The following is a 10,057-nucleotide window of genomic DNA, read 5'->3' on the forward strand; positions in this document are numbered from 1 at the left end:
GATCAATGGTTCTCAATAGCATGGGCAACATAAATTAAATTTTTTAATATTTAAAAATTGATGCATATTAATTTTGTACCAGAAGAATACTTTATTAAATACCTTTATACGGTACAAAATAAATACTTTTATAAAAAATATAAATTCTCAATACAGAGAGTACATCGTATACAAATTACATATACTTATGTAGGTATCATACATGGTAGTATTATGTAAGAAAAATATATATGACATTGGTTTTGTGACATCATTGACGTTGTGATAGTTACACATTTGTATAATTACTCATTCATCTTACAATTTTGTATAAGTGATTATGTACAAGCCTTAGTTTGAAAAATATGGTAGATATAGTATAGACTAATAAAGGTACCATTGAAGTACATGTCCTATAAATTTTAAAAAAAGGGAGATACTTCTCGCTTTGTGCGTTTATTAAAACCTTTTTGTTTTTTATAGTTTGGCATAGTGGTAGAGGAACTATTGTACTTGGTATGCATGTTACGACATTCCTTTCTTATTTTTAAGACTAATATTACTCTACAAAAATAATACATATTAAGTGTGTATACATATGTACATAATGCAATGAAAATTAAATAAATCCGATTTAGAAGATATAATTGAATATAATATATCCACGCGTTAATACTTTTCATTTTGTTTATCAAGCTCTAATTTTCTTCTTACGACACTCTCTTATGTATACTGCTCAACTGTATCAAGAGACTAGTATTCACACTATATTTCCGAAAGTAGCCTCTGTTTTTTTTCTTTTCTTTTCTTTTACAATGAACAGTAAGGAATGTACAATATTAGATATTGTGAATTAATAAATGTCTTTCTACACGAAACGGTCCGTAACAATAACTTACACAGGCAAATATTACAAACTAAATGCAAGAATAAATATACGTAATATGTAGATATTTTTAGCGTAGAGTGATACCATTAAACGTATCGTCTATTTTTTGGTACTTTGCGACATCTTTGTCTTCCGAAAATCGCAATTATACAAATAACTATTATTCCTATCAGCACTGCGCCCACGGCCCACGCTGCCTTACTAGTATTTGTCTTTGGTTTATTGTCATCTCCTATGCCTTGGGTGTCAAGTGATTGATCAAAAGGAGCCTCAGTTGTCACTGGTTCTAGTGGATTACGATTTTCTGGCTTTTCGACTTGTTCATATATAGGCGACTTAAACTTTAAATCTTTGCTCGAATTAGTCACAATATTTATATCGCTCTTTTTATCATCCTGTCTACTTGGAGACTTTCTATTTATTATTTCTGTTTTTTTCTTTATAGTTTGTTTCGAAGTGGCAATTGTAGTGGTTGGCGGAGCATTAGTAGTCGTGGCATTTATTTCCATAATTAGTTTCTTTTCTAGTTCATATAATTCTGACTCTTTGGCTGTAACTGCCTTGTATTGAAAATCCTCATACTGCTCGTCAATGAAATCTTCCAACGGCGAGAAAAATGAAAGTAACGAATCCAGTGAAATTTCATCTATTTCTAAATATTTATTGACTACTTTCATCCAATCATCGGCGCCTTGCTGAATCATTTTTCTGTTAAAAAAATGTCCTTAATTTCCTTCTTACAAAATTGTTGTAAAATTTTTGTTTATAAGTAGTACTCACAAAAAATTAATATTCATCTGTTTTCTTACAATCGAATCATATCTAATTTCTGTGGATTCCATCAGATATTCATACAACTGAAATGCCAACATTGTACCGACTAGCTTTCTGTAAGAAAGTAATATGCAATAATTTATCGATACATCAATGTAAATATGTTATTGTCTCGACATTGTTATTACTACTTACGGCAAATATGGTTTATTGTTCGTGATATGATCATCATTTAAAAATGTGGGTAAATTAGATCCATTAGATTTGATTCCTTCATATTTTTCCCTAGAATGAAAATTTTAACAAAGCTTATTAGTATTAAAAAAATCTCTTAAAATATATTGAATATAATCTTAATATTTCAAGCAATTGGTACCTATATTGCCACCAAGATGATATTAAATCTTCAGGATTTGTTAAGTTTTTTTCAATAGCATTGATTCTCCACATATCTACAGATATATAATAAGCAATCCGCGGTAGCGTATTCAATGCAGTAATCATAAGAGATACAATTAAATTTTGATCATTATTGCTAGAGTCATCGATAATATGTGTGTAATTTAACCACGCAGGACTTGCTGCTAAAATACCAAAGAGTTCCGACACACCTTCTTCTAGGGCTGCAAATAAAATGTTAATACCATTTGTAATGAGTCAAATATGTATTTGTTGTTAATATCTTACCTGAATATCGATTAGCCGTATTAAGTATCGGAGTATCCTCGACAGATAATTGATTGAACACAATCTTTCCTACGTTTTTGTGAGTAGAGAGATAATTACTTATAGTAGGTTCAAAGCAAGTAGATACCCTGTAATGTAAAGATTTAAATTAACTGTTACGTCGCGTGGCATGGCTTGGTAAGAGGCTTCCTCCTCCTATCTTCATTCCTAACGTTAGTCATAACCAATGGGCATCGCGGTTCGTTACCCTCACTTTCCTAACGAAAAGTGTGAGCAACGAATCCGCTTTCTTCATACAACAAAGACACCCACTCCGAGCTTTCCTCCGTAATCACACAAGAACGAACTTCACTTGTTCTCACAACTACAGAGCAGTCATTTGATCTCTAGACTTATTCCACAGTAACATTCGAGTAACAGTCAAAGCTCATCAGTAACAGTTAAAACTAGCTCGAGTTAAAACATAGTTCGAGGAAGGGAAGGAGTCAGAAGTCAAGTCAGCAGAATCGCCAAGTCGAAGATAGTCAATCGACAGAAGATACATCATCATAGTCGCCAACACGAAACGAGTCTCAGGTCGTACTCATTCGTAGTTTGTCATTCCATATACGCAACATTGTATCACATTGAAGTTATTGGATTATTGAAAATATATATTAACCTGTTAATATCAGCGTTATATTCATTCAACCACCCTAATTATCTTAACCGAAATAAGAGATCGAACGATTCGTGGCGTCAATTATTCAAATCGTAACGGGAATTTACGACTTCCGTTGGCGCGCTTCTTCGAGATCGCGTCTCCCGCGAACGGTCGAAAGTACATTAACTTAAGTAATAAAAAATGACAATTTTTAAAACATTTACTTATAAAGTACCTCAAAACAGCATCTTTGCAGAAATTAACTAATTTTGAAGGGCACTGTCCATAGAAATAACTATTTTTCCAAAAATCTGCTTGTGGCGCTTGACTTAGTATTTGTATACTCATAGCAGAAGCAATTCTGTACAGTGTTTTCGCATGGAGTTTCTAAAAAGAAATTTAGTTATGCTTTCTGTACAGTTCATGTATCATTGAGGCAACAAACGTAATTATTACCTTCTTCCAAAGATTTTTTTTAATATTATACATAAGATCTGGATAAGGTGTTACATCAACTGATATAGGAATCCAATCGTTTCCTTGCAAGGTTCCTTTTGGAATAAATGCAACTTATTTAATATATTTGTATTATTCATTTGAGAGTGTAATTCAACAGTGTTATAGTTTACCAAGTAAGTATGCTGGTATTGTATCATTCATAGCAATATCATACTTCTGAGATAAGCTACTTATTACGAATTTCAATATTTTTTTATGAAGATCGACAATCCCATTCCATATATATTCAACTTTATTATAACCATCACTATATCCACTTAAAAGTTCCCAATATTCTTTAACATCTTTGACACCTAAAATTGAATAACATTTTTACACTTAATTAAAAATTGTCAACTTTAAAGTGTACAAAATACAATTTATTTTCCGAAAATATTTACCATTTGCTTTGGCAGCTTTATCAACAAGTGGTAGGATGGCAGAGAAATTTTTAACTAATGAAGCTAGTTCTTGATGCCATGCTATCCAAACAGTGTTTTTATTTCTAACATCATTACCACGAGACAGTATACGTTCCACATCTAAAGTTCTCAATATATATGTGATTAATTACCATATAATTGTGCATCTGTTTATGATGGATTGAAATTTCTGTTACCTTTTCTTGTGTGATTATTTAAAATTCCTTTATGAACTGTAGATAATCTCAGCAACTCTGTGGTCCCAGAAAAATGAACAAGCTACAAGTAAAATTCTATTAAGTTTATTTAAATAAATGTTTTTGCTCAAATAAAATGAAATCTCACGCTTTTAAAATCTTCAGTGTCCAATAAAGCATCGCCTATTTTTTCAGCAACATCATACTTGTATTGTAAAGATTCATCTCTGATATCAGCTTTTGAAATGTTACCAACTTCGTCTTTTTGTAAGTTCTTGAAGGAGGCATAAGAAATTAATTCGTCTTCCTATAAAAAAATTATTGTATTAATAATTTTGCATATTTGTCGAATTATTAGCATATTTATACATTATTTGCATATTTGTTGAATTATGTATTCTGTGCTTATAATTTGAAAAACATACCCATTTTGATAATGTTTCATTCGATGGTGAATTAATAAATTCCCATTCCGCTTCAGCTGTACTCATACAAGTATCCTCGTAAGCGAATTCGGTTAATTTTATGAAAGCTTTAGTCTTTTCATCTTCTACGGACGCAACCACATACACTATCAGATTAAGGATTATGCAAACCCATTTTGATGGCATCCCTTTACGGTAAAAAAAGAAGATATTATTATTTATAAAAATAAGAAATATTTACTAAGTCGTAAAAGAAAATATATTAAAAAATATAAATAGAGAATTGTCAGTTCATTCAATTTCTAATTCTAATAAGATACTTGATTATTTTATTATAAAAAAAATGGATAGAAGTAAATAATTAAAATATGTCTTACTCAACGCGGGAAATTTTTAAATGTTAGGCATACGCGTATGATATCTGTTAATAATATCTGCGCCCGTTGAGGTATGTTTTTGTTATAAAACATTGGTTTTTATGATAAAAACTGTACATTGAAACGTATTTAAATATATTTTGTCAAAGCAATTACTTGTTCTTAAGCGACTCATTTCATTATCGTCATCCTTTTCTGTGAAAATTATATATGTAGCTTTCGTAATCATGAGTCAATTAAAGTCTAAAGTACTTTCCCTTCTATTTTTTTTATCTTCACGAGTTCAACGAATGAGGTATTCCACAATTTATTATGGGTAGTATACTTGATTTTTATTTATAGTTCAAAAAAGAGATCGCGAATTAACACATTAATTTCTGACTACATCGATTGATGCATCCAGATCCGTATGTATTTTATGGAAGTATGGTGTATTTTATGCTCTATACAATTTTCTAAATTAGACAAAAGAAGAAGCAGTTGTGTTTTGAAGTTGTATGATCCTGTATAAGATCTCGAATTTCCTATTTTCTCTTATACGTTTAAAATTATTATTTTGGGTTTTGAAATATAGAAACTTTAATACAGACTTAATGCATTCTAACTATATATATACAGGGTGGTTGGTAACTGGTGGTACAAGCGGAAAGAGGGTGATTCTACACGAAAAAAGAAGTCGAAAATATAGAATAAAAATTTTTCGTTTGAGGCTTTGTTTTCGAGAAAATCGACTTTGAATTTTCGCTCGGTACGCGTGCACTTTATCACGTCTCGTTATAACGGATCTCACTGTAGATCGTTGTCTCGATGGAAAAATTAAAAAAAAAAATTAAAAAAAGGAAATTTAAAAAAAATTTGTATTCTATATTTTCGACTTCTTTTTTCGCATAGAATCACCCCCTTTCCGCTTGTACCACCAGTTACCAACCACCCTGTATATTCCTTCGATACTATATATATACATGAGCTATTGCTACGTTTTCTTGGAAGATCAAACGCGATTTTATTATTCATAGAAGTCGGCATAATAATCATGAATCGACCAACTGTACGTAGTCACACCATATTCGCATATTTAATTGCTTTCAATTTGATACCATGCTCAAGCAAATAATTCTGTTCATAAAGGTCGTCATGGGAACTTATTGACACCTTGAACTGAACGACCATTGGTCTATATGTATATTTTAATACGTGAGTAATATTTACACGTCGTGGACGGGAAAATCGAGAGAACGCAGTGAGAATTGATGCACTTTCTATTAATTAACAGACAAACGAAAATGAACTTCATTACTCACTGCTATATAGCTTGGTGGCTTGTTTTTTACTGTCTTTATTTTTTGTTATTTGAATCTTATTGTTTTCATTTATCTTACAGATATAGTAGTAACATGTATAGTAGTAACATATTATAATAGAACTAGTAACGGAAAAATTTCTTGTCATATCTAATGATTAGAAAAATTCATCTAATGTTGCTTTTTATTAAATACGTAATTGCGTAAATATGTTGTGTAATTAAGCTATGTATAAAAAAACGTTCATCTAAAAGACAATGGAAAGCGTCACGATGATAAATAATACATTTTGAACCCATGTACATCAGGGTCATCAGACTATAAATGAAATTTCCCTATTAATCATCCTTTGTTTATGATTAGAACCATTATAACAAAGTCCAATGAAGATCTTTTTTTAATTAATTAAAATGTTATGTGGTATGTATTATATGTTAACTATTTAAATGCATATGACAATATATGTAAATAGACACATACATATAAGTCATTTGAATGAAAACTATCGTAGAAAATAATGAAAGGAAAAGACGTCAATTTGTTTTGTTTAAATTGGTTCAACCGGTACTGGGTTTCATCATTATGAATTCCTTTAAAGTGTATATTTTTTCATATAATGGTAAATGGACTCGAGTCATGTAAAAGCTTGAAATACATGACTATCCTTAAAAATCGGGAGTCTCTATAAATACGATAAACTTTTGCTACACGAAAAGAAAAGATTTCAAGGAAATCAATTTTAAAGAAATCAATGGATATTATTCCGAATGGCACTGGTGGCGAACTGGGACAAAATTTTGTGGGTATTGCTAGATGAGATAATAGGACTGAAATATAAAATCTTGGCATTGGGAAATCATGCGTTCCGAAGATACAGGTACCTAAAGATATATATATTAAATCCTTGCTGTTATTAAGTTGGCGACAGTGTTTCTGGCAAGATTTACCTAGCCCAAACCACCACCAATACCCCTGTTTAAGAGGAAGTGATTATTTTTTTTACTCATTGAACATTTTTAAGCTTAATATATACATACATATATTTATCCTCCAGCTATATACATCATTTATCTTCACATTATTATACTAATTGCCGAACATGGCATTTAATAGTAATAAAGATCTATTATATAAGGACCTATACTTTTTTCACACACGATTTCTTGACACTACGATCTTATATCTCAGATCTACTATCTCATACCATGATATCCATCAAATTTCATCTTCATCGACGACCGGTACTTTCAAAAGTACAGCCAGATTAATGTTAACGAAATAATGACGCATTTTTATTATAGATATGTAACGTAAATGCTTTTTAATGAAATATTTCAGACTCGTAAACAAGTATCCGCGCATCAAAATTAAGAGGAATTTGCAAGTTGCCATGTGTGCGCAAAAATAGTTGTGTATAACAGCAATAAACCTTCAGCCAGTATTGACTAAATGCTAAACGCATTAAAGGCAGAGCTAATTTTGTTTTATTTTCCACTTAGATTTAGGCGACGAGTAAATACAGAAATTGTGTCTATATATAAACAAAAGAAAAAAGTTTAATATTGATCCTCAGAAATCGACATAACATTTAATTACGAATTTAGGACATTTACAATTGATTACCAAAGACTACATAAAGTCTACATACTACTTAAACTGGAAATATCGTAATAAAGAAATTACTCTAGTAATTCTTATTAGTATCTAATTTTTTATTAATTATTATTAATACCTTAGTATCAAAATAGATTAGCTTGTAATTTTTCATAGAAATTTTATATAATCTTCTACTCTATAACCGAATATTCTATGGTTATACTCATAATTGCTTTTTGGTCAAATTTTTCACGTAACTAATTGTAAGTTACTAGACGCTTAGAATTTTAAGCACAAATATCTAAAAATAAATCATTTCAAAATAGCTTAAAGTTTTGTAACATTCGATGTGTACAACAAATTATATCCAGCATCGTTCCAAAGGTGATTTGCATATTCGTGTCTCCACCTTGGGAATAAGACCAAAATAATACTGTGTTAACATATAACTGCAACGATTTTCCAACAACTAAATACGTCTTTAATTTTCTTTTTATAAATCAAAGACACAGAATTCAAAAGGTGCATACATACTTTCATAACTTATTGTACGTATTAACACTAATGTTACGTGATTTCAATAATAATATTCCGATAAACAACCAAACTCCCATAGTAAATGGAATCCAAATATAAATAGTGCGAAATTCAAATTATTTTTAAGAAACTGTTTTTAAAGTCGTTTAGTAATCTCGGAGTATATTATAGATTTTATCTTGGAAAGATATATGTATTACTTCGTTTTCTTCGATATCGCAATCACCGATTCAATAACATTGACTAGAGAAGTACAGAGCAACGAATTTTCGTTCCGCTTTCGTCTATGAAACTTGATCGATCCATCCTCGAAATCAAACAAGTTCAATGAAAATTGTAATTGATATGTTAACGACTACTGAAGTTGTTTTTTTATGATTAAGATAAGTTCATGTGCATCAATTATGAGTGACTTTGAATAACGGAAAATTTCTTGCATTTAGTTCAATTAATACATAGTAAGTGATGCAACGCACGATATTTGACGCATTGTTATTTTTGGCTCAATTACAAATTTTTAAGCTTTTATATTTTTAACCTTTAAAATTTACATTATAACAGTATTTTAAAGCACTATTTACATTTATTATTTGCATTGATGCGTTAATAATTGTAAAAAATACTTATATTTGACATGTATATATGTTTCTAGAACGACCTTAAAGTCTTTAGAATACGAATGGTACTAAAATATATGAATTCAGAAATAATAAATTATTATGAAGTTTAGAATTGAAATAAAAATTAAAAATCTTTGTCTCATTTATGGTATTCTTGAATAAAGTGTTCAAAATAAACGATAAAATTTATTTAATTCAAGGTACAAAGAATAATCAATTGTGACTTGGACCATGGTCAAAAGACTAGATCTAGTTTAAGTTTCCTGATCTTGCTCACCTTAGCTAGCCGAGCGTCGTTTCGCTCGACGTTCACGTTTTCGATTTTGTTTCCGATAAGTGGCTTCGATTTGTGTGACGAACAAGGATCAACTGCACGTCAGAATGCGTTCGAACACGCAGAGCAAAAGAGTAAACGCACGCACACACACGTGGAGAAGTTACTCGCGTCCCTCTCGTTGGAATGTTTTCTATTTTTCGAAAAACCAGAAGTACGATCAAAGATTGTCGTAAAAAACGTAGAATGATTAAAATCGAACAAAAACTACCGCGGATATGCACAGTAGTTGATTGATTATCTCACTTTTATCTTACTGCAAGTAATATACAACTCATCACATGTATACTGTATGACTATGATCAATATGACTATTTGTTCAAAGTTCGCACGATCCAAATTCCTTTACATCATGCTAGTCGCCTCGACAGCATACTCAGCGTACTGTACTGTAGGTAGTGTAGCGTGTAACGTGTGACGTATACACAGTCATCGAGAATATAGTTATATAGAGTATGTCATTCAATGATTTCGTGATTTCTCAAGTTAGAGTAGAAGTGGCACAGACGAGGTACATATAAACCAAGCTAGACTTGATAGATAACGCTTTTTCACGTCTTATGTTTTGGTCATATAACGTCTTTATCATTTTCGTGTCACATACGACATTACCGATTAAGTATAGTAGTGACTATAGAGATGTAAAGACAGAGTGCGTTAGCGAGCTGAAAAAGCGATATAGCAAATGTGTAAGTATAACATCGATCAACGAACTAGCGTCAGTGTGCATGTCTGATTAGACAAGACAGAAGACACCTCTATGTAGCGTTCTTTTTCT

At 30.9% G+C, this 10,057-nt stretch overlaps 1 protein-coding gene across 1 annotated transcript; it reads right to left on the minus strand.

Moving 5' to 3' along the window:
* Positions 1-67: 67 nt before the first annotated feature.
* On the minus strand, positions 68-9,683 carry LOC117162749 (angiotensin-converting enzyme). The gene is made up of 14 exons (XM_076620729.1): positions 9,526-9,683; positions 9,223-9,412; positions 4,515-4,702; positions 4,238-4,396; positions 4,090-4,171; positions 3,872-4,012; positions 3,602-3,784; positions 3,429-3,523; positions 3,208-3,359; positions 2,330-2,457; positions 2,019-2,265; positions 1,838-1,927; positions 1,649-1,756; positions 68-1,576 (listed from the first exon to the last, which is right to left on the minus strand). The coding sequence occupies exons 3-14, from the start codon at positions 4,698-4,700 to the stop codon at positions 955-957; spliced, it is 2,193 nt and encodes a 730-aa protein (XP_076476844.1). The 5' UTR covers positions 4,701-4,702; positions 9,223-9,412; positions 9,526-9,683; the 3' UTR covers positions 68-954.
* Positions 9,684-10,057: the final 374 nt, after the last annotated feature.

The sequence above is a fragment of the Bombus vancouverensis genome, chromosome 8, assembly GCF_051014615.1.
Source record: "Bombus vancouverensis nearcticus chromosome 8, iyBomVanc1_principal, whole genome shotgun sequence".
NCBI classification, from domain to species: Eukaryota; Metazoa; Arthropoda; class Insecta; order Hymenoptera; family Apidae; genus Bombus; species Bombus vancouverensis.

Excerpts from the sequence above, each read along its gene's own strand:
- LOC117162749 (XM_076620729.1), bottom strand. The coding sequence starts at position 4,700 with ATGCCATCAAAATGGGTTTGCATAATCCTTAATCTGATAGTGTATGTG. Across the intron at positions 2,458-3,207 it reads TGCAAAGATGCTGTTTTGAG|GGTATCTACTTGCTTTGAAC; the intron begins GTACTTTATAAG and ends TTTACATTACAG. Across the intron at positions 1,757-1,837 it reads AACAATAAACCATATTTGCC|AAAGCTAGTCGGTACAATGT; the intron begins GTAAGTAGTAAT and ends ACTTTCTTACAG.